The sequence below is a fragment of the Salvia miltiorrhiza genome, chromosome 6 (assembly GCF_028751815.1).
Source record: "Salvia miltiorrhiza cultivar Shanhuang (shh) chromosome 6, IMPLAD_Smil_shh, whole genome shotgun sequence".
NCBI lineage: Eukaryota > Viridiplantae > Streptophyta > Magnoliopsida > Lamiales > Lamiaceae > Salvia > Salvia miltiorrhiza.
In genome coordinates, this window is record NC_080392.1 from 28,988,616 (window position 1) to 29,014,598 (window position 25,983).

Consider the following 25,983-nt stretch of genomic DNA (forward strand, 5'->3'; position numbering starts at 1 on the left):
CTATAAAAACTGAAGCTCTGGAGAGAAGAAGGCATCCGAAAATCATCACAACTTCACACAACACACACTTTCTCTCTCTAGAAATCTATCATTTGTAATTTATTTTCGAAGTTTTTAATTTTTCTTTTTTTTTATGTATACAAGTATCAGCTACTAATGAGTAGCTAAAACAAGTTTGTCTCCTCCCTAAAGGAGATTTTATGAAATAAATTAAGTATTTTATAATTCCTCTATAAACGCTTTTATTTTGCTCAACTTTCCGGTTTAGTAAGAATTTTCTTTCATTTTCCAACAAAATATTTTACGTCGGAACTTAGTGAAGGAAGAAGGTTGCAACCATCTCTTGCGAGTGCGTGGTTGGACGGAGCCGAGAGGGCAGACGGTCCGTAAAACGCAACAAGTACTGACTCCTGAAGAATACCATTCGACTAAAGGTATGAAGTTTGTTTATGTTTAGATTAATTTTGAAGTGATACGGAAGCATGTTGGGCTTTTTTTATTATTGTTCTTTTATTGTAGAAAACTTTTAAGGGTGTTTTGCTTGAATTAATTCATGTTGGGGGTCCTTTTCCTATTTATTCAAAGATCAAAGAAGATGGGGGTTGTTGTATAATTTTGTGCAAATTTGGGGAAAATCTGAATAAGTCAAAAAAGTTTGGTATGGGCAAATTGAACAATACTGAAAGGTTATGATAAATTTTGGAAAATCCAAAGGTCATGGGCAAAATGGATTTTGATTAAAGGTTGATATGATCCTTGTCGACCAATCGAACACCACGCAAACGGAAGACTTGAAAAAACGAACAGAAGATGGAATCCCAAAACCTCTGAATCTAACCCACGGAATGATTTAGGCGAACGGATCCCTAAACCCCAACGTGCAGTTGACGCAGCAACTCGGGGACGCTGAATGACACCCGACGAGGGTTGGTTGACTCGCCGTTACGTCGATAATTGAATTCGTCTTGGAATAATCAAGAGGAATTCGGAATTCTCAAGAGAGAAATAAAAACTCACAAGTTTATTGATAAAAGTCGGCTGAAAATTTCGTCCAACACAAAGCCTTATATATAGGCAAAGTAAAGACTAAACCTAACTTGACTAACAAGCAAAAGAAGCCTTAATTTCGAAATTCACAAGGCTGCCAAACAAGGCCCTTATTAATTCGAAAATAACAAAGCCCTTTAAACTAATGGGCTGCGAAAAATAACAAAACTGAAATAAATAAATGAAGTCTTCAAAATAAATAAAATCTTCAAGCTTCGGCCCACTCGCACTTGATGATATTAATTAAACTTGGGCCGACTCCACCATCTCCAATGGGTCTCTTCATCAACTCTTGAGCCCACACTTCTTGAACTAAGCTCATCAAGCTCTCCTTGAACTTCTTGGCTCGTGCTCTTGTAACCGGACCAACAGGAACATGCACCGGGTCTTGCACAAACGAACCTTGGGCTGCATCAAAGGTGGTGATATTACATGCAATTATCCCTTTAAAATATTATATACACATGAATTATTTATTTTATGAAATTCTATTCTTATAGAATTTGGTGAAAGAAAATTTATTATAGATCTCCAAATAATATATTGTTCGATATTAGAATTTTTTTAAAAAACATATATTATAATTTTTATGTCCAATTATTATATTTGAGCGTCCCACTAGTAATGTCTCATGCTATTTTTAGAAAAAAAAATTAATTATTTAAATTTTTATTAATAGTGAGTCTACCTCACTTTATACACCAACTCACTCAAAATAGTCCTTAAATATCTTCCATTAATTCACTTTTTACACTAACAACACTCTTCTTAATCTACGTACCCAAAAATAGCGGGACATTATTAATGGGACAAAGAGAATAACATACTAACATTCCTCAATATTAAATTATCACTGCCCAAGATACCTAGATTATTAGATTAACCTTTAATCCGTGGTAAGTCAAGATACCTAGATTGGTTTTAAGTTAATATATGTCGTAGAGCCTAGCTAAAACTAATTATTTATTTGTGTATAGTAGATATAAGCTTATAAGGATGGGTCAAAATGAAGTAATAGTTAACTTTTACCAAGAAGAAGAATGTGACTAATTGTTTAAACTTTTTCTGAAATTTGTTCAATTATTCATCAAGGGGAACGCTTGAAGGTGTGGGACGCCCGCCACCTATTCGATTAAATGTCCCAGAAAAAAAACAATACTCCCTCCGTTCCTGAAATAAGTTTCTCTTTTTCCTTTTTGGGACGTCCCCCAAATAAGTTTCTCTTTTTTTCTTTCTATTTTTGGACAACTACCCCACCACTAATAATACTTTATTTATTCTTACTTTTCACTTTTTCACCACTCTCAATACTAATTATAACACTTTTTCACCTTTTCACCACTCTCAATACTAATTATAACATATTTTTCTCCACTATCAATACACTTTACCATTTTTTCTTAAAATCCGTGCCGTCCCCAAAGATGAACTTATTTTGGGGACGGAGGGAGTATGTAATTTAATCATCTCATTTAATTTTTTTTCCTAAGACGTTGACAATTCATTTAATTGGTATCATTAAACATGCTATGTCAATTTTAATCTTTGTCACTCAAAATCATGATAAAATTGCTATATAAGTTGTTTATTAATTTTTATACAACCTTTAAAATTTGTGAAAAAAAATAAAATAAGTTCAAAATTTGTGTATTGAAGTGTAAGTAACCATTTGTATAAACACATTTTGTAGTAGTTGGAATTTGGGGGAATGTGCATTCCAAGTCAAAACATACAGACGAAGGAGGGTCAGGTGACATCGGTTCAAAAAGGGATTGCGCATGTGAGTGGGGTCTCTAAATTATTCAATGTCATAACTTTTTGGTAGCACGATTTGGTTGCTAGAATGCAAATCAAAGTATTAACTCTAAAAATAATAAAAAGATATAGATACTAAGAATGCAAGATTTCGTCTCTTTAATTTGTAGTGTTTTTAAAATTTTCATTTACTTGTGTTTTTACTTTAAAAATCATCAACTTTAAGAAAGTTTGACTTATATACTAGTTTACCAAATTCGTTAACGGAATGATTCTCGATGAATTCTTATAATTTATAATTTTTTCAAAAAAAAATTACTCCGTCAACTAAAAATTTAACACTTTTATCATTCGCCAAAAGTTCAATACTTTCATTTTTAGAATATAAGTCTAAGTCCATCATTTACCCTTATACTTTACTATTTTTTTTTTTTTTGATCGGGCAAAGTCATGTTAGATATTAGTAATTAGTTCCCCATCCACTCCAATATTTATTTTTTTTTTGATCGGGCAAAGTCATGTTAGATATTAGTAATTAGTTCCTCATCCACTCCAAGAACCACCTTATCTCTCCATTCACCAAATCCACCTTATATCTTCAATCTCCAATTCGCTCCCAAGAGGGATCGAACCCGGGTCACTTCACTTAAGTGAGGACCCGGTGGCCAGTGGGTTACTATTACAAATATTCTTATTTGCAAAATAAAAAAAATTACTCATGACTCACTTAATTCAATCTAAACCTCTCATTTTATACATGGTGGGACTCTAGTCATGAACAATTTTATTACCTAACATCTTTTTCACTTTTTTATGAAATTATCTCTCTTAAGAAGTAAAGCTCTTTTGAGCACGTAACCCCATCTAGTAGAAGATAATTAATTAGTCTCGTGATCATAGCTAGCCAAAATAATTGTGTATATATGTTATGATTACTTTTATGTTGAATCTTTGTTTGCATATACGTATATTATGAACACCTTTTCAAAGAATCTTGTTTGGTTTATGAATGATTGAGTAAAAAGTTGTTTGGAAGACAAAAAGTAGGATCTTTTTCCGAATCAAACCTGAAAAGTATGTCCACGTTTGGACTTCATCGCCTAATTTTATTTAAACAAATCGTGAATCACATATTCTTCTCATTCACCTATCGGTTTCATAAATTAGAAGACAAATCAGGGAGGATTCTCAAGGTATGCCCCTCGGTAACTAATCTTTTGGATACTCCCTCCGTCCCATGAAGCATGACATAGTTTCCTTTTTAGTTTGTCCCACGAAGCATGACACGTTTCTAAAAATGACAAAAAATTTATCCTTTATTCACATTTTCACTTTTTCACCTACCACACTTAACACACAAAATACCAATTTCTTAATTTCCGTGCCGAAAATAAGTGTGTCATACTTCATGGGACGGGGGGGAGTACTTTGTCCCACAATTTGTGTATTTCACCATTTGTGTTGTTAATTTCATTATTTTAATAATATTCATTATAAAAACTACAATTAATTCAATATAATTGATAACAGGCTGAAGAATCAAAAACACTGTGAATAATTCTAACAAGTACTAATTCAATATCCAAGTAAATTAATAAACATAAACTAGTCAAACATAGCAAAATAAAACAAAAACATAATTGAAAAATAAACCAATTAAAAAGACTAAATTAAATAAAACCCGAAAAGAAATTAGTGTGAACAACTTGAATCTTTATCTTGTAGAATTTTGATCCAAACTCAATAAACTAGAAAGCAATAAAATTCTAAGGCTAAAAATATGGAAATATGCACGTGTAACCCTAAACAAAGGGACCTATTTATAGTTCTAGGGGATAAACATAGTGTAAAAATTTGAACAATACAGATAAAATATGAAAGCAGATCAAAAATGGGAATTTCGATGATCACCTCCGTCGGTTTCCGTAATTGCACTATACTCGTTAAGGATTTCGACGATTGCCAATCCGATTGCCGTTCTTGTGCGAATTCGGCGATCATGATCACTAATTTACTAGTAATAAAAGTTGCAATAATGTAATTGATAGCAAGCAGAGTAAAGCATCCACAGGGGCTGAATAATCGAAAACACTATGAATAATCCTAATAAGTACTTATTCAATATCCAGGTAAATAACATAATTATGATGATGAACTAAAACTATACTCAAGTAATGTATATAAATGAAATCAGATAAAAATCCAAGAAATAAAAGACTGGTACTAGGGAATGCAATTACATTTAATTAAATCTACACAATCAACCTATTAATCCAAATTATCAGTTTAATTCAGTTCCGATGAAAGATCACATAAATAATCACACACTCTCGCTAGAACTGTTTGTGATAGTTGATTAATAAATTTTCTGTCTCCATTATGTCTCAAGAAAACCTACTAACTCCCAAAAGCACATAAGGATAGCTTTCTATGATCCACCTACCTTCGCTATGTCTCAATGTTAATATCATATCACACATTCCTGAATCGGTTAAACAGTTATTTACGCTAGGTCTCAAACTGAATGACTAAACATACAAATTATTGATAAGATAATTCACAAGAGATCAAGCATGAGGAATCGTAAATCAAAAACTAAAAGGCAAAATAGTATCAATAAATCAATCGCATAAATTCAATCAACTACAAGCAAACTCAAAAATCAGAAAAGAAACTAGTCAGACATTGCAAAATAAAAGAAAAACACAATTGAAAAGAAAGCAATTGAAAAGACTAAATTAAATAAAAATCTGGAAAGAAATAAGTGTGAACAACTTGAATCATCAATCTTGTAGAACTCTAATCCAAGCTCTATAAACTCGAAAGCAATAAAATTCTAAGGCTAAAAATATGAAAATATAAATGTAGAACCCCAAATAGGTCAACAAAAGGACATATTTATATGCCCAGGGGATAAACCCAGTGCAAAAATAGAAAAATATAGATAAAATTATAAAAGATATCAAAAGTGAGAATTTCGGCAAACACCTCCGTCAGTCGTCGAAATTGCACTAAGCTCATTAAGAATTTTGGCGATCGTCGTTCAGATCGTCATTCTTGTGCATGCATCTAACGAGTTCGGCGATTGTTTTGGAATATGCAGATATTGTTCTTCACTCCTTCATGTTTTAGGTGATCGTCGATCTTTTCTCTTCTTCTGTCCTTTCTTTGTTTCTTCTACTTTTCTTCAATTTTCGGGCTCATTTCTCTTTGTTCTCTCCTTTCGGACGTACACCATCAATAATATTTCTCCAAAACACTCATTCATGCACAAAACTGACGAAAACTATACCAAATGTGACATCACAAAACAATGTGAATCCATATCCAAAAGATATCACACGAGGCACAATTCCAACACAATGCAAAGAATATAATTCATAAATATCAAATAAGAAACGAGAATAACAAATAAGCCAATATAAATCTACAAATAAGCTGATTATAATGCACGAATAGCCTTATTCAGTTAATGTGGTAAAATTTTTGACCTCTCCAGAATTTGAACACATGTGAAGTTTTTGCTCTCACCCCCTCTGTAAATATCATCCACAAGATTTGAATATATCATATTCGAGATTTATTATCATTTCTCACCACATTTGATAATTCTCACTATATTGAGTATGGTTATCGTAAGAATTATATTTTTCGCAAGAACGTGAAAACAATGCATATTTTCATATAAAATTATTGCATTCACTTTTAAATTTAATGCATTTAAAAAAATGCTCCCTTAAATGATTCAAACTTAGGTTGATCGTAGATCTTCACGATCGAAGGACTGAGAATGATTCTTCGTTCTCATTTTAAATAAGAGTTCTCATTTGAATCTCCTCTATCACTAATACACAAACACAATAAGGACTCGTTTGGTACGAGTGATTAGGATGTATAATATAACTATGACACCCTAATATCTTATTTCGTAAGAAGTAGTATGAAAGACACGACTCTTTATAAATTCAAAAGCCCAATAAAATTATATAGATTTGTATGATTATCATTATGCATACCATCTCTGAGGCATTATACGTAATACCAATCTTAACCATAACATATTAATTTATTATTGACTAAATTATCCTAATATCAACTAAAATGACATTATTAAATAGTTTAATTATAAGAATACTTTAAAAATCAAAATTATATCTATATATAGTCTTAATATATCATACCAAACAACATATTATATTTTACAGATATTTTAATGTAACCTCGTGCTTTCGAAGCAGAACTTATGGTGGTGATCGCGGCTATTCAAATCGCTCACTCACGTAGGTAGCACAACCTTTGGATCGAATCCAAATTGACATATATTGTTCATCTCCTTCAATCTTGCGCAAGCGACGTTCCTCAGAGATTCGTGGCTTCATGGCATATGATTCTCCATTTGCTTGAGGGATTCAAACTGCAAGTTACACATATTTATAGAAAAGGGATTCAAATCTCTCTCTCTCTCTCTCTCTCCATCTCTCTCTCTCGCAGACACCTTCTTTCAATTTTGGGCGTCGACGGCTGTGTTTGAGGATGGGGTAGATGGAGGAGGCGAAGGGGGTTTGGGGAATGAGGTAGGCTTGGGGGGTGTTTGCAGGGGAGTTTGGGAGGTGGTGGTCAGGGTGGCGTCGGGGGTTTGGGGAGGTGGTGGTCGGGGGTTGGGGAAGGGGTAGGTTTGGGGGGTGTTTGGGGATGGGGTAGGGTAGGTGATTTTTATTTTTTTTTAAATTAATTATAAATAAATAAATAGAATTATTAAAAAATTAAAACAATGACATGTCATAGCTGATTTGGCATCAAATTGACATGTCATAAGTATTTGCCATGTCATCTCGCCGGATTTTTTTAATTTTGGGAACATTAAGAACAAATTCTCAATTCATGTATTCATACGCCGATTTTGAAGTTGGTGAGAATATCGCGAATTCTCAAAAAACTTTTGAATTTAGCGGCAATTAACCCTTTAATTAATTACAGATATTTTAATGTATTGTACCAAAAAAGAATTATTAATATGACATATAGTAAAAGACATCTCAGTCGAACATATCACACCTTATCTCATACCACGCACCAAGCGAGCCCTTAGTGTATTAGTTTTGATGCCCAATAAATTTACATTTCAAGAATATACCATTCGAACTATACTTATAAAAATATTAGAGACGAAACATAAGATAATTATTATAGATAGAAGAAATTAAAAGGTGACAATCATCAACTTAGTTTTAATAAACTGTAACCAATTTAGAAATTAGGACAAAATTGCCTCTAGTACGTAGACAAAGTTGTAGCTGTACATGCATATTGTACCAAGAAGATCCGCACCATTCGTTCCAACTAGTAGCACATGTCAGTGGTACTTGACCAGTACTAATAGTACTCATTTGTACCAGGTGTATTAGGATGTTGCGTCTTGCGTGCCACGACTAATACAAATTTGTATCATGTGTATCATATATTTATATTCGATAGACAATTATACGAAGTTAAAGTACAGACATTTAAATCTCTTCACGTCAATATTGGCTATAAGTTATTAAAATTAAATTGAAGATCAATATTTGATTTCCACTATCCAAAATGTTTCACTCCACTAACACAAAATATTAAAAATTAGAAAACATATTACCAAATCATAGTCCAGTATCTATATGCACCCCTATCCAAAATTAATTGATAGGCCAAAAGCATAATATTAGATTGTGATATGTGTGTAAGATTGAAGACATGGAACAGTTGTGATGAACACTCATCAACAACGACATGTACACGAACGCGTTTGGGATTGAATACCAATCGGCCAAAAGACAGTTGCACAAAAGTGAAAGACCATCACTCCTAATAAATACTAACTCACCATCCATGCCACTCATACAAACACCTTAATTATAAATCGATTTGACTATTATTCCATTGGTATTTATTAGCCTAAACCACAACCTCTATTCTATGTCCATATAATTTGTACTTTTTGCACGTTTCATTGATATTTTCCTAGTCCCTTTTAGTTAATACAGTCAGTTGTACTTTTTTGCATATTTGTTTGATTTTTTCATAGTCCTTTTTAATTAATACTCTCTTCGTCCCACGAAACATGACTCAGTTTAATTCCTTTTTAATTTGTCCCATAAAACTTGAGATATTTTTAAAAATAGCAAAAAATTTACCATTTATTCACCTTTTCACTTTTTCACCTATCACACTTAACACATAAAATACCAATTTATTAATTCTCGTGCCGAAAAGAACTGTGTCATGCTTCAAGGGACGGAGGGAGTACAATCAATTAGGGATGTCAATCGGGTCAATTCATCTGATTTCGGACTAGTCCTATCACGTTATGAATTATCTGGGTGCGGATTAATCGGGTTGAAAAAAAATTGGGTTAGAAATTTTCAACCTTAACCCTATAGCCCATCGGATTAGTCGGGCTAAAAAATTTATTTTAAAAAAAATAACTAATATATTTCTCTTGATAATATTATATTTGTAATAAATAAATATATACATAAATAAGTAACATTTCTACATCGACTTACATAACAACTAATATGCATGTCTTAGAGATATAAAAATGCAATAATTTTATAAAATAAGCATCATTTTTTAATTTTTACAGCTAAATATTTTATGTTAAGTATTTGGATTAAAAATACAAAGAAGCGAAATGATGAGTATAACTTCTAATATTGAATCAAAATACAATTCACAAACTTTTGAAAAAAATATCTTATTATACTAATTTTCATAAGAAAAATAATGAAGTTGAAAATCAAATAATAAGAAATTTTTCATATAATGAAGCGAACACATTATTTTCAGGTCAACCCTATAGGGTTTCTAGTTAATTTCGGGCCGACCCTATCGGGTGTCGGACTATTAGGTTACGGGTTAATCGGGTTGTAATTTTTATCGGGTTGAAAATTTTAAGCCCTAACCATTTCTGATTGGCGGGTTAATCAGGTCAGTCCACAGATTTCAGGCTGAATTAACATCCCTACAATCAATGGTGTTTGCTATTGAGATTAATAAATAAAATAATACTCCCTCCGTCCCACTTCAATTGGCACTTTTACTTTGGGCACGAAGATTAAGAATAAAGGGTTGAGTGTGTAAAGTGGGTGAGGGCCATTTGTTTAATGTGTGTAGAGAAGGTAGGGACCACATGCTATTTTTGGAAAGTGCCAATTGAAGTGGGACAAACAAAAAAGGCAAGTGTGCCAATTGAAGTGGGACGGAGGGAGTATATAAATTACTATTTATTTACTACTCCATATGAATTTAACTTTGGAATATCTTAAGGACATTGATAATTGCTACTCTCTTTGTCCACAAAAAAAATTGTCACATTGTGAACGTCACGAGTTTTGATAAAATGTGAGTGGAGTAGGGGTCTCACTTTATATGTGAGTGAAATTGTAAGGATTCTACTATTATAAATGGAAGTACGTGGCAAATTGTTCGTGGACGAACCAAAAAGAATATTGTGGCTAATTTTTTGTGGACTGGAGCCGGAGGAGTATAATTTGAGCTAACTTAATTCTCTAATAGAAAAGGGATAAAATTGGAGAAATTCCGATGACGAAAAAAAAACCTCAATCATCTCAAAAGAAAAGAAAATAATAAAAAAAGAAAATGCACGCCACAGATCTACATTCAAAGAAATCAAACCAAATCTCACGAGTCACGACCTTAAATGTAAAGAATGCATTCTTACTTAGAATATGCGAGTGTAGTGCTTCCATTATTACAGAAGATCTACTCTTCTACATGATCTTAGACGAGTGAACCTAGCTAGCCTTTTACATGATCTTCATTGTAAAAATTCAGTCGATCCTATTGGAAATCCTCCCTTGCACAAACCTACCTTTGTTGTACGTAGTCGTAGTGTTGAAGACGTGTTAGTAAGTTTGTCTGCATGATGAACTGAAAGCAGTATTTTAGAATAGAAAGATCTTCTATTCTAGACCAATTTGATGTGTATTATCCACAATTTTTTTTCCTTTTCTCAAGCTTGTATTATCCACCATTTTATTACTCCTCCAACTCATTGATAATGATTTATTATTGTTCGGCGAAAATTATTAAGAAGAAGAGTGATTAAAGAATAAAAGTGATGGAGCCCACAATTTTTTGTGAGATAAGTGGTTTCTTTTTTTGGAACAGACCATTATCAATGAAACACGCAAAAAAAAAATGAATCATTATCAATGAGATGGGGAGAGTACTTAATAGCTCACTGAATACTATTTTCATTTGCATTTTGTAGGTAGATCTCCATGTCTGGAAAGTGTAATTAAACAGGAAAATGCAAGTTTCATTTTGATGTAGTTAGTTTTAATGTATTAATACAGATTTGTATAGTTGGCTAAAACAATATTAAATTATGTGGCATATAAAGCGTGAGAATCACCTTTTTGGTTTAATTGAGACTGGATTGAGCAGACAGATATGCTGCTCCAAGTAAGTACAATATTAGTGGGTTGTAACTGCATTATTAATTAGAGCTAAGCTTGTGTTTATTTCTCAATCTGCCTCTCTCTATATATAAAATATTAATATATGACCATGTACATATAAATACAAGTCACAATCTGTAAAGAGGTATGAAGCAAGCCTGGAATCGTGATGTTCTCAACAAATCACAATGCTAAACCAACTCATGAATCAAACTCGAGAGGTTGAGGGTTAGTTTACTTTTGCACTTTTCTTTTTATTTGCTACTTCTATTTCATAATCTACGTTTATTTGTCGGATAAAAATTCATATGTTTGATTAGAATATCTTATATTACCTCCGTCCCATAAAGACATACATAGTCCATTTATAGTAATAATTATCTCATTAAACATCACAATCAATGTGGGACATTTTCTCCACTCGCACCATACTTTAGAATTTCTTAAAACCTATATGTCATCCTATGCATAGTATGGTTTTTATGGGACGGAAAGAGTATTATTGTAGTATAAGATATGGTTCTTAAATTTGATTATTTGTTGTATACACATTAATTGTGATAGAAGGATATAATTTTTAGGCTATTAATCTATGATAGGAGAGTGAAGTTATTGTAATTTACTCTATTAATAACTTAATATATAGCATAATTATATTTTGTACGATTTATTAAATACGATTATATATAAAAAAGAAAAAAAAACTTAAATAACCCTTAAAGCTGCATTTACTTTGATGGATAAATTTATCTATGAAAAAAGATGGATAACAAAAATTTATGCCTTAAAATGTCTAATTTCTTTTCAAACATTTGACACAAAAGTGATGTTTATCATTTTTCATTCCTTATTTTCACTTCAAGGATGTATAATATTATCCATCCATGGTTGAGTGGATAATATTATCCATCATTGAAGTGCAAATAAGAAAAGAGAAATGATGAATATCTTTTTTGTGTGTTAAATATTAGAAAAGAAAAAAGATATTTTAAGATATAAGTTTTTGTTATCTTTTTTTTTTTTTAATGAATAAATTTATCTATAATGAAGCCTAAAAGTTAAAAGCTCCTAGAATAAAGGCACCCTTCTTTGTTTTCCCTTTGAGTTATTAAAGGGGCTCCAACTAGTAGCAACAAGGTCTGAGGATATTCACTTTTTCAGTTTTCAAGACTACTAGGATCCATCTTTTCACTCTCTCTCTCTCTATATATATGCATGGGAAAAGAGATTCAAAAGGATCACGCTTTGTGAGTCTCGACAAATATATAACTCTTTGTCTCATTTTTAAGTTTTGATAGTTGGGGCTCAAATTTTTTATTTTTTTGGATAGTTTTAAGTTATTTATGTTTACGATTGCGATAAAAAGTTATTTACGTTTACGAATCTAATATTGGTATCAATTTTTTAAGTATTTATTTATTTTATTAAAGTTAATTACTTTAAAATTAGGGTAAATAAGCCTTCTAAATTTAAATTTTTCGAGATAAATATTAATTAAGATTTATTATATACTCTATTCATCCCTCAAACATCTTCATAAGGAGGATTACAAGGATTTTCATAAAAGCTAGTTGTAAGGGCAGGGACGGAGCCAGGAATTAAGTTTGGGTATTTTTTTTTATTAAAATACGAGCATAATACTAATAATAACGAACAATATTTTCATAGATTATATAGTTTCAATATATCACAAAACTTTTTTGGACATTCTGTATATTTAAGACATTTTTTATTAAAAGGCAAGCATAATAATAATAATAACAAACAACATGTTCATAGATTATATATTTTCTATATATTACAAATTAGTTTCAATACATTATAGGGAAGGGCTACCGCGAGAGCACATCTTAAAATAAGAAATAAAAATTAAGAAAAATATATGAATTTTATGTAGAACACGTATGAATTCGCTGTATAAAGGTATGAATAGCGAAAAATAATTTTTTTTGCTACATTTGGGATTCGAACTCAGAACCTTGAATTTATCCAACATGATGATGAATCAACCGTAGATCTTGATGATCTAAGAGTTGAAAATAATTCTTATTTTATATCTTAAGAAGTGTATTATTTTAGCCCTCTTCATCTATATATATATATATATATATATATATATATATATTTAGGGGCGAACCTAACCCATTGGAATATACAACAGTTAATTTTAATATATGTTCTTTTAAATTTTAAATTTTTTTGACTGGGAGTTAAGCATGTTTTCTCCATATCATTATTGGCATTTAGTTTTGTACATCAATAAAAAGTATATTTAGAACTAATTCTTAATAACATATCAAGCACAAGTAATACGTAAAAGTTGTAGTTTTTTATTCTCCAACATATTCTGAGGTGATAACTAAGTGCGGGTAGGGGATTCCTCGTTTGAGCTTTAATTTGCCTAATATTATGTTTCTCCTTTATTTAATACTTCCTCCGTCCCACGAATTTTGACACGTTTGATTTCGGCACGAGAATTAAGGAGTTGTAGATTAATATTTTAAGTGTATAGTTAATAAAGTATAAAAGTGATAAAGTATGAGAGAAAAGGTAATAAAAGTGATAAAGTAGGATAAATAAGATAACAATTATTACTTTATTTAGAAATGTGTCAAAATTCGTGGGATAGTGAAGTTGTTTCCCATAAAAAGATATATTGTAAGGATGACTGTTAGTAAAATATTTTGGGGACAAACCAAAACGAAAAAAGGAAGATATTTGAGGGATGAAGAAAATAATATTTTAATTATATAATACTCCCTCCGTCCCGATTTTTTGTATCCAATTGAGAGTGACATGAGTTTTAATAAAGTAATTGTGTGTGTTGTGAGTGGAATAAGAGTCTCACCTTTTATGTGAGTGTTAAAATAATTAAAGTGGAGTAAGGGCCCACCTACTTTTATTTAAAATATAAATGGATACTAAAATGTGGAACAACCAAAAAGAAAAATTGGATACTAAAAGTTGAGACAGATGGAATAGTAAAATTAATAGTGTGACACGGTGAAGTACAATAAATTATGAATAGAGGATCTCATCCGAAGTTTTGAACCTAATATTGTGTATTTGAGATGTGAGCAAAATCTTATAAACACACATACTATATATATATATATATATATATATATATATATATATATATATATAGGGAAGGGCTATCGCGAGAGCACATCTTAAAATAAGAAATAAGAATTAAGAAAAATATATGAATTTTATGTAGAACACGTATGAATTCGCTGTATAAAGGTATGAATAGCGAAAAATAATTTTTTTGCTACATTTAGGATTCGAACTCAGAACCTTGAATTCATCCAACAGGATGATGAATCAACCGTAGATCTTGATGATCTAAGAGTTGAAAATAATTCTTATTTTATATCTTAAGAAGTGTATTATTTTAGCCCTCTCCATCTATATATATATATATTCAGGGGCGAACCTAACCCATTGGAATATACAACAGTTAATTTTAATATATGTTCTTTTAAATTTTAATTTTTTTTGACTGGGAGTTAAGCATGTTTTCTCCATATCATTATTGGCATTTAGTTTTGTACATCAATAAAAAGTATATTTAGAACTAATTCTTAATAACATATCAAGCACAAGTAATACGTAAAAGTTGTAGTTTTTTATTCTCCAACATATTCTGAGGTGATAACTAAGTGCGGGTAGGGGATTCCTCGTTTGAGCTTTAATTTGCCTAATATTATGTTTCTCCTTTATTTAATACTTCCTCCGTCCCACGAATTTTGACACGTTTAATTTCGGCACGAGAATTAAGGAGTTGTAGATAAATGTTTTAAGTGTATAGTTAATAAAGTATAAAAGTGATAAAGTAGGAGAGAAAATGTAATAAAAGTGATAAAGTAGGATAAATAAGATAACAATTATTACTTTATTTAGAAATGTGTCAAAATTTGTGGGACGGTCCAAAAAGAAATATGTGTCAAAATTTGTGAGACGGAGGGAGTATTGTTCATTGTGATGTGTTATAAAGGAAAAAGATAGTTTAGTTATTACTCCCTCCGTCCCAGGCAAGACGCTACATTTGCTTTTCGGCACGGGATTTAAGGAGTTGTAGATTAATGTTTTAAGTGTGTAATAATAAAGTGATAAAGTAAGAGAGAGAAAGTAATAAAGTGATAAAGTAAGAAAGAGAAGGTAATAAGGTGATAAAGTAGGATATAGAAGGTAATAAAGAAATACTTAATTAGTGTTAATTAAGTGTTTAAAATTTCTTATTTTTGCCAAATATAGAAATGTAGCATCTTCGTTGAGACGGCCCGAAAAAGAATATGTAGCATCTTGGGCGGGACGGAGGGAGTATATTATTGCAGGATGAATAATTGGAGTTCAAATTCAATAAAGTTTTGTTCACGTTTCTTTCCACCCAATAATTTTTTTAAAAAATTAGGACACACTCTGGACGTTGTTATATATTTTAGGTCAAAACAATTTTATGTGAAACTTTCTCTTATTTTGAACGTTTTCATCTTTATTATTGATGGATCTAAGCTTGCCCAACTTAAAAGAAGATAATAGAAATGCTATGATGTTGTTGTGTAATTACTTTTTTAATAATATGGTGATATGATTATATAATATCGTTACTTATTTATAATTTTAATTTAAAACTCTTCTTATAAATATATAAAATTATGATTAATTGAATTTTAATGAGTAAAAAGTATGGGTGGTGTACTTGAGATGTGGGCAAAATCTTATAAACACACGTATATATCAAATTTATGACTGAGGATATCCAGTAATTAATGCGATATAGTTTTTCTCTTTCCTTTGTATGTGTGTGTGTGTTTTGGGGTGGGGGCCCTTGCAATTTAATTACAGTCATTTACAGTATAGAGACGATAAAATTACTGTGGTTGATTTACCCACGTGTGAACTCTTCTTCTTAGATGTTCATCTCTACCTTAATGCGAAAAGGACAAAGTCCATCGACATAAATGCCTCGCTCTCTCTCTAAATTTATTTTCTGTAAAGCTAAAAGGGAACACACAAATAGATATGAATATTAATGTAGATAAGATAATGTGTTGTAATTTGTAAACGAAAAATATAGATGTAAATTTCATCTAATGATGCTAGACGGTATTAGTATTAGGCAAAAACTTGTGTATATTCAAATGTATATTACATATACTTCCTAAACTCTAATTATACTTAATTAAATATATCACACTATCTCATATGGCATATTAATTAATGTATTCATCTTAAAATCTTCATGATCAATGTATATTGAGAATGGTTATCTCTTTTTAAAATAGTCATTAGGAGAGTGAGAGTGAATCAAATGAGAATGAACGTTAAAATGAGAAATGATATTAAATCTGGAATTTCAAATATTTAAATCCTAACGATTGAAATTAATCATGTGAATTGGGATTAACGAACAAGGTAATAAAACACATGAATGATATTTGATCGGGTTCAAATTATGGAGGGAACGAAATTTTACCACATTAATTAATTTAATACAACTAATCGTGCATTATAATTAATTTACTCGTAGATTTTTATTGGTTTATTCATAGATTTTATTAACTCTGTTGTTACATATATTTTTATCCTAGATCTTAGATCTGGACAATAAATATAACAATCTAGTCTTATGTGATCTATAAGTAATCTCATTTCTACCGTATTCCCACTCTATCCAACGCCTATATATAAAGGTTATGAAAGTGAGTATTAACACACACACACATGTGCGTGTGTGTGTGTGTGAAGGATTAGGTGTGAACCACTATATTTTACGAGAACTAAGAATCATGCACAAACACATAAAATTTATGAACAAGAAATGACAAGAGTGAACAATTAGATATAATAAATAAACAATCATATTAGTCGATTTTCAATTATGAATATGTGTTATATTTAATTGTTCACGATCTGACCATCTTTTGTTGATATATTTATATGAGTTATCACAAAAAATGTGATTATCATTAAATCTCATCTTTGCTTTTATCAATTATACACAAGTTAAAAGTTACATATAGCGTAATTATAACGTAGTTAAATGAACACCTACATGTCTTTGGAGCAAATGTTTGTAATTCATTTGTACTATGAGTCTATGATTAAAGATCAATTTAAATGCTTCGTATTTACCAAGAATGCATTCATTTTGTGCCATTTAACGTTGTGATAATGACACATTTTAATATACTTGCCACACAAATTTATGGTTTTATGTTCAAAGTTCATGAATTATACACGTTTTTAGAATTTGCAGTGCATTTTTAATTAGTATTTCGGGTCCAAAGTTTCGAATAGAATAACTAAGGTTCAACTTTTAGATATTACAAATGTTTAGGTAGATCCACATGTTTTTCCTTCTTAGGTAAATTCTGATGCAATATTGCAAATATTTAATATGCGTCTTCTCCACAAGCAAAGTTCAAAAATGGAAGGATATTGAAATTCATTTTATAATCTTTGGATTACACGCCAGTCAATATTCGGCCTTAGTTAAAGCAATAGCCATTTATGGATTATTACACTATAATTATCAATTAAGATTGTCTATTGATTTCAAAATTACTAGCAATTCATTTGACTATCCATGTTTCCACTAAAAAAAAAAAATAATGTCCACAATATGAAATAAACCAAGTAGAATTTTTTTTTGCAAGATTTGTCTTTCTGTCTTCGCTTTCTAGTACGTCCTCAAAGTTAAATACTCATGTCCTTTGCTCTCTCTTTTCCACATGGCCCTTCATAATTCATATACACAAGACACGTCAACATTCATGTTAATACCAAATAACAAATCTGAAATTTTAAATTCTACTATATTCCAATCCCATGAACAATAACAATTGAATATTATAACTAGTGGTGAGAATAATAACAATGTAAATTGATATTAGGGTTAATTACCTATAAGTACACAAATTATACATATCTTGTTTTTAATTTAATTTATTTTCTTGATAAAAACTAAACTTTTATATATTTGGACTTTGGTCCAAATTAGAATTCCAACTACACTTAGAGGGCGTTTGGCTAAGCTTATTTTAAAGAGCTTATAAGCTCTTGGAGCTTATAAGATGTTTCAAGAGCTTATAAGATGTAATTTTTAAGAGCTTATAGGTTATCAAAGTGTTTGGATAATTGAGCATATAAGTTAGAGAGAGAATTTTTTGTTAGAGAGATAATTTTTTGTTAGAGAGAGAAAATATTTTTAGAGAGAGAAAATCGAAGAAAAATGAGCTTGAATGATATATAATGAAAATAATAAATTATACTACATCCGTCCCTAAAATAAGTTCATCTTTTTCCTTTTTGGGACGTCCCCCAAATAAGTTCCTCTTTCTTTTTTTCCATTTTTGGACAACTATCCCACCACTAATAATACTTTATTTATTCTTACTTTTCACTTTTTCACCCCTCCCAGTACTAATTATAACACTTTTTTACATTTTCAACATATTTTTCTCTACTATCAATACACTTTACTATTTTTCCTTAAAACTCATGCCGTCCCCAAAGAGGAACTTATTTTGGGGACGGAGGGAGTAGTTGAAAAATATTTGTAAAATGATTGTTGCATATGAAATTATAAAAAATAAGTTGGGATAGAAGAACTTATTTTTTGGGAGCTTACAAACTCTTGGAGCTTATTTTTGGAGCTTATAAGTTATTTGAGAACTTATTTTACGAAGCACTTTAGAGAAGCTTATAAGCTTAAGCTCTTAAGCTTATAAGCTTAGCCAAACACCCTCTTAATCTTAAGCGAAGTCAGAAATCAATTACATAGGAGTATTTCATAAATCAAAACTAGTTAATTTGTTCCCCAGAATATAGCGTCATAAATGATTGATCTGCGGAACAGATCAATCAATTCTGGCAAAACATTTCAACTAGTTCTATCTAATAAAATGTAAATTTTCATATGGGATTAAACGTGATCAGAAATTTTAATGAAGGCACAAAATAAAATAAATAGGTTAAATTAAAAATGGGGCATGTATAGGTAATTAAGGTTGAATATGAATATGTGTGTGTGAGTGATCGCCATCTCGATTTATTATTTTTAGGTTAGGGATAGGGTCACAGCTACACTAGCCAAGAGATAATAGATAGGCAAAGGCAATTAGCCCCTGAAAAACTTTTATTCCAATGCCCAATTTTTGTTTGCATAAATATAAACACACAGCCTGTACTTGCTCTGTCCAACCACCCCCAAATTACCCCCCACCCCCTCCAATAATTCCACCATAACTACCAACATATTGCTTTACTTATCAATTATTATCATCTCTTTCTCTCCCCCAAAAACAAATTAATTAACCAACAAAGTAATGCAATCGAGATCGCGTGCATAAAATATTGTATATTGCCCAAAGTCAAAACGTTTCCATCTTTTTTTAATTTCTGATTTCCCCCAATTTAATTACACAGTAAAATTTTGACATTTCCTTTCCTTTTAATTTTTTGGGTAGAATTCCAAACTCCAGTTGAATTTCAACTTTTAACAGCTTGTCGCTAAAGTGGAGAAAGCTTTGGACTTTGTGTGGAAATTGACTTTGGAGAGAGAGAGAGTACTATCTCATTCTCATATAGCATAGCATAGCATAGCATAGCATATTGGCAGAGGAAACAATACATATATATAGCAGTGTATAGGCGGCAGTGTTTCTTCTGCGCTCCGCCGCTCGTGCGCTGCCACAAAATTCCCCAAAAACCCATCTTCATAATTCACAGATCTCAAGGCCCCTTTATTAAATCCCTAGCAGTCTGCACTTTTTTTATTGTAAAGATTGGTTTTTTTGTTTATTGGGCTGTTTTTCACCTTTGCTTCAGCTTCAAACCATTTATACCAAGTCAAAATACAGAGCACTTGGGTTAAATGTATATTGTATGTATAGGTTGGTGGTGAGGTGGGCGTTTCTGATTGCCATTTGAGGCCACAATCAAAGGGAGGGCGGTGATGCTGTTTGGATTATTTGTGTGCTTTGCAAGGAATTCACGGTACAATTCAAGCATTTCGATTATCCCTTTTGGTCTGTCTGTTTCCCATTGTTTTCCACATTCTATATCAAAATTATACTACGGTTTATAAAAAAAAATTAATTTAATGTTACCTAGTATTACAATCTTTGATAAAATATTTATATTATGTTACAGGCTTTGGCATACTGTGGATTAATTGTCTTGTTTTAGCTTAGTTTTGGGAGTGAAACTCGGTCCGTGAATGTTGGAGTTTTGCTTTTGTTTATAAATGGGAATGGCATTGTTGTGTGAGAGAAGAATCACATTGGCTTAATGTGTGGTTTTGACTGTGTTGTGAGAAATGTTGAGCTTTGGTGAGGAAGAAGAGGCTTTCTTTGATACAACTGATGAATTGGTGTTTGATGAGTCTGTTGTTGTGAGAGAGGATTCAGATTATGATATTTGGTTGAGGGAGCCCTCTAGTGTTGGGGAAAGAAGGAAGGATTTCTTGTGCAGAACGGGGTTTTTGGAGTGCTCGATTCGTGGTGAAACGGTTGAGATTGAGAGAGCTGATGAGGTGAGTACCGGCATGGATGATGATAGTTTGCTGTCTGAGAGAAGGAAATCGAACAGTGAAGCAAACTGTTCGGTTGATTATTCTGCGGAGGGTTGGTTGGATTTGGATGCTATGAGGCTTCTTGATGTGGAGGAGGTGATGAATGTGAATGAAAAGCTAGCTTCTATTGAGCAATGTGAAATGGATAGAGAGGGCCTAACCATTAGTAAGAAGAAGAAGAAAGTGATGAGCTGGTGGAGAAGCTTCTCGCGGAGAATGAAGAGAGACGATGCTAATGTTGGATCCAAGAAATCAGAATTAGTTGCGGAGGCAGGGAAGATGGCTCGCATGAGGGTAGAGCAGAGCCGGAAGAGGTGCGTGGAGTGCAGTGCTGTCTATGCCGGGCAAGTGGTTCAAGCTCACGATGGGCTAATCTGGACAATGAGGTTTAGCCCCGATGGCCAGTATCTGGCTAGTGGCGGTGCGGATGGAGTGGTTTGCATATGGCGTTTAACCATGGTGGACGCCTCGTCCGAGGCTGAAGAGTGCTGCTATGGTGGTGGTCACGATATGGAAGGGAAGCCGGTTCCTCGGAATGACAAATCAGTGCAGGCAGCCATCATCATCCCGGAAAAGATGTTCCATGTTGAGGAAGTACCCTTGCAACGACTCAAGGGCCACAGGGCCGATGTGCTAGACCTGGCTTGGTCCACGTCTAATGTGAGTTGTTATCTTGCTGCTTTTGCTGTTGCTATTTTGTAAAATCTTTTCCTCTGTTGGTAGCTGAATGAGATTTTTGGTTGCAGCATCTTCTGTCATCATCCATGGATAAAACCATTCGGTTATGGCGAGCCGACTCAGATGAATGTCTTGGAGTTTTCCATCACAGCAACTATGGTAATAACTCTTCTTCTAACTGTCAGTGTTCTGATTAACAAACAAAGCCTCATTTTGTGCTCAAACTAATCGTTCCTGTTGTCTGTACGGATCCAGTAACATGCGTTCAGTTTAATCCCGCGGATGAGAGCCACTTTATCAGCGGCTGCATTGATGGAAAAGTTCGAATTTGGGGCATTCCTAGTAAAAGAGTTGAGGAATGGGCTAATGTGCAAGACTTGGTAACAGCAGTATGCTACCAACCAAACGGAAGGGTAAGGACACGATCCCAGTGCTGCAAAAATGGTGGATTTCACAGACCATATATATGTTTACTAACCTTTTTGCCCATTGCTTCGTGTTTACAGGGTTTTGTCGTTGGTTCTCTTTCTGGTAACTGCCGCTTCTATGAATCATCAGGTGCACACCTAGCTCGTTTGTGCTTTCATGCTAACAACTTCATATGGTCACGAGGTGTTATTACTTGGAGAATCTGAACATGTTTGTTTTGATTTACAGGTGACGAGCTCATCCTAAATGCGGAGATAAGCATCCATGGGAGAAAGAAATCATCTGGTAACAAAATTACTGGGATTCAGTTCCTCAATAACGACTCTCAACGAGTGATGATAACGTCGGAGGACTCCAAGATTCGGATTCTTGATGGGCTCGAGGTTGTTCACAAGTACAAAGGTATTGAAGATCGTCAAAAATTATGAGAATCGTTTCCCTTTACGTACTAGAATCTATGTATATATATATGAGCGGTTCAAATACAAACTTTTTATAGTGAGAACTATGAACCTATAAAGTAACTGCACTGAACTTTAAACTCAGCAAATATCGCGAATTACTTATAGGTTCAATGCAGTTATTTTATATCTTTTCTCACAATAACAAGTTTTTATTTGGACTACACCCGTATATATACACAAACATGTATATGGCGATTACTGTTTGTTGTATTCGCCTATAGGTTTTCTAATGAGCGGCTTTCCATTCATATAACAGGTATGGCGAAGTCGGGGAGTCAGATGGCTGCCTCGTTTACCTCAAGCGGAAGGTACATAGTGTCGATTGGGGAGGACTCTCGTGTCTACATTTGGAACTATGATGATCTGTCGTGCATCCAAGCATATAAACAAGCAAAATCAACGCGTTCTTGTGAGAGTTTCGTCTGTGAAGGCGCATCTGTCGTGCTGAACTGGTCAGATCCGGTCGTGGAAGAGAATAGTTTCGCTTGCGCGTCTCCAACTAGTGTGCTAGCACACGACCACCTCGAGCCCTCACCTAGGGTATGGGAGCCGGAGCGTTTCTCCCTTGCAAACTGGTTCTCCATGGATAGGCGCTCTGCGACGTGGCCCGAGGAGAAGCTTCCATCGACAGGAGGCGACTGGCAGCCATGCGGCGATCATTTCCATTATCAGCAGCAACGTCAACAAAAGGGCAACGGCCAGATCTTGTCTGCGCCTTGGGGTCTCACGTTTGTGACTGCCAACTGGGACGGCACGATCAGGACGTTCCATAACTACGGATTGCCGGTTAGAATCTAGAGTTGTCAACTGGCTAGTTGAGTGAGCTGGCAACGAGACGCAGATGATCAGTTGGTAAGATGCTTCATCTCCAACCACTAAGTCGAGGGTTCGAATCACCATAAAAGGAAAGTAACCATTGTTGGTTCTCTATTTTTTTCTTTAATTCGAAACTTGAACAACTGCCGGAGGCTATACAGCCAAGCTGCGGAAACACAAATAAAGGTGTGGATGCAATGAATTCTTTTAGGGTGAGGTTACTTAGGGAGCTAGAAGATGTGCAGTTTTTGTTGCTATTCATTCTTTTCACCTATCATCACAAGTTTTAAATGTAGATAAACATCATTTGCTAAAAATGATTGGAGTTTATTTCTTTGATTATTTACATACTATTATGTGATCCCTCATTTGTGATATCTACTTACTCGTTAATATCATCAGTGACTTTCGCATTCGATACAAGTTACCCTCTCCAAAACCAAAAAATAATCAGAAAAAGAAAAATCCAAATTGCGTAATTAATTGGTTGAAACCCTTTAAAATCTCCAAAAGTATCTACTATTCTAAATACATTCACAAAAATAACATTAAGGTGGTGTTGGGTGCAATTGGTTGCACCCTAATCCGCATCCTGACTCAAATTCGCATCTTGATCTAAATCATGTAAATGATACTATTCAATTATACAAATGACACTGCTTGTAATTAATACTATTCGATTATACAAATGACACTACAACATTATAAATGACACTGTGTATAATTGACATAATTCGGTTATACAAATGATACTACCTATAATTGACACTATTCTCTGAACTCTGGCGAGCAGCAGAAATTCTGCCACCGTCGCCGACAGCAACAAAACCTCGCCGCCGCCTCTCTGCTCCCCCGATACATACACACCACACAGAGCGTAGAGGCACCACCCAACTCAATAAGCAAGAATGGAAACAAAAATGAATCAACTTCAAAAATTCTACTTCTTCTATCTTCTTTGCAACAAAATCAGTTTTCTTGAAATCGAAATAACTCGTTTAAAAAAACATGAACTTTATGATCTGCCATCATGTATATATATATATATATATATATATATATATATATATGTATCATGTATGCGCTTTTGTAAATGATGGGGTGAATTTATGAGTATGTTTCTCTGTCCTAGCTCGGTTCAGGCTTTAAGGAAATTGGCATACTAAATGAGTTGAAGATGAAACCTTTTAGGAAAGATCCTGTTGTTGTTAGTCTGATGGATGATGGAAGCTCGGATCAACCCAGCTGATGAAATTCTTGGGGTTCTTTCTTGCGAGAGAAAACTTATGAATTGTTTGAAAAATTGTGAAAATGGAATATAGATTGGCATACATGTATTGTGTAAAAGCATGGAGTAGGCATTATTGCTTGTACTTGGAAGTATGGCTTTGTTGCTGTTGATGGGGAGAAAGGGCATCGTATAAAGTGGCAGATGGGATGTGGCTGAAACGTTGAGGTGGGAGAGTGTTGAGGCGAGGGAGTGATATGACAAATAAAATCCCTGAGACTTGAATTATCGGGACTGTAATATTTCTTCAGGGTTCGCTAAATAAATAAGTGTCAATATATGAATCTTGCCTATTTCATATAGTAAACTTAAAATTTAGCATATAGGATAAAAATTTAAAAATTTAGCCAGTTTTTTCGTGAAATGTCGGAAATGCCCTTGTATAAATTGTGAATTGTGGCATTTTGAAGGCTGAAGCGTGAATTTTGCTTCTTTTCTCCTTCAATCTTTCAAATCTTCAAGCCTCCAACTGCAAATCTTCATCGTCTTTCGGCGTCGTGCGACGCTCCAATTGTCATCTCCGGTGTTGCGCCACTTGAATTTGTCATCGATGTGCGTGATTTTAAATATTCAATTATTTTTGCTCGATAATCTTCAATCTTTAATTTGTTGTTGTTTTGTTGTTTTTGATAGTTTGTCGCGGTTCGCCGGCGGTTAAAGGTGTGGTTGTGAGGTTCATTGCTGTCGATTTTATCACCGTGGAGTTTCTAGGTTAAAGGTTAGAGCTTTGGTTTCTGTAGTTGTTATGAATGTTCTTCAATTCTCAACTAATTCGTTGAATTCACGACTAGTTATTTAAATTCACAACTTCTTTGTGCCTTAGATTCGTTTACATGAACTGAAAACTAGGGCTGGTTGTGCTGGTTGTGAATTATAGGTATAAACCTATAATTCACAACCATATTAATTTTAGTTGTGAATTTCGTGTTTCAGTTCTGAATTATAGTTTTAGATCTTTAATTTACAATATTTTGATGTATTCTGTTGTGAATTAGTGTCTTCGGTTGTGAATTGACAACACTTTGATGTATTCTGTTGTGCATTAGTATCTTTGGTTGTGAATTCCCTGTTTCAGTTGCTAATTTCCGAATTTTATGTTTTAATTTACAATTTTTTATTATACAAATGAGACGACCTGGGATTATTATACATTATGGTGGTGAATTGGTGAATGACAAGTATCTTGGAGGACAAAGAAGGTTCCACTTAATTCCTCCTTATGGATTGAAGTATTCGAGCTTGATTAGTCATATTCATTTGCTAGTTGCAGCTGATACGAGCTCTGTGTGTTATCTATTAAATTCTGTTGTTGTGGCACCTGATGGAGATAACATTGTAATGAATGTTATGAATGATTTGGATTTGCAGTATATGTTATTGATACTTCTGAGGTTCCCAAAGTGTTTGTGACTGTTTCACCTCGTTTGTTGGCTGGACCTGTTGTTGGAGATGGCTTTGTCA

At 33.0% G+C, this 25,983-nt stretch overlaps 1 protein-coding gene across 1 annotated transcript; it reads left to right on the forward strand.

Moving 5' to 3' along the window:
* Positions 1-19,658: 19,658 nt before the first annotated feature.
* LOC130989016 (vegetative incompatibility protein HET-E-1-like) lies at positions 19,659-23,597 on the forward strand. Its single transcript, XM_057913012.1, has 7 exons — positions 19,659-20,270; positions 20,427-21,507; positions 21,594-21,684; positions 21,781-21,938; positions 22,032-22,083; positions 22,183-22,356; positions 22,675-23,597. Exons 2-7 carry the CDS (start codon positions 20,593-20,595, stop codon positions 23,214-23,216), a joined length of 1,932 nt encoding a protein of 643 aa, XP_057768995.1. The 5' UTR covers positions 19,659-20,270; positions 20,427-20,592; the 3' UTR covers positions 23,217-23,597.
* The last annotated feature ends 2,386 nt before the right edge of the window (positions 23,598-25,983 follow it).

Bases quoted from the DNA above. Each gene is read 5' to 3' on its own strand.
- LOC130989016 (XM_057913012.1), top strand. From the start codon at position 20,593: ATGTTGAGCTTTGGTGAGGAAGAAGAGGCTTTCTTTGATACAACTGAT. The intron at 21,508-21,593 runs GTGAGTTGTTAT...TTTTGGTTGCAG, and splicing joins TGGCTTGGTCCACGTCTAAT to CATCTTCTGTCATCATCCAT. The intron at 22,084-22,182 runs GTGCACACCTAG...TTTGATTTACAG, and splicing joins CCGCTTCTATGAATCATCAG to GTGACGAGCTCATCCTAAAT.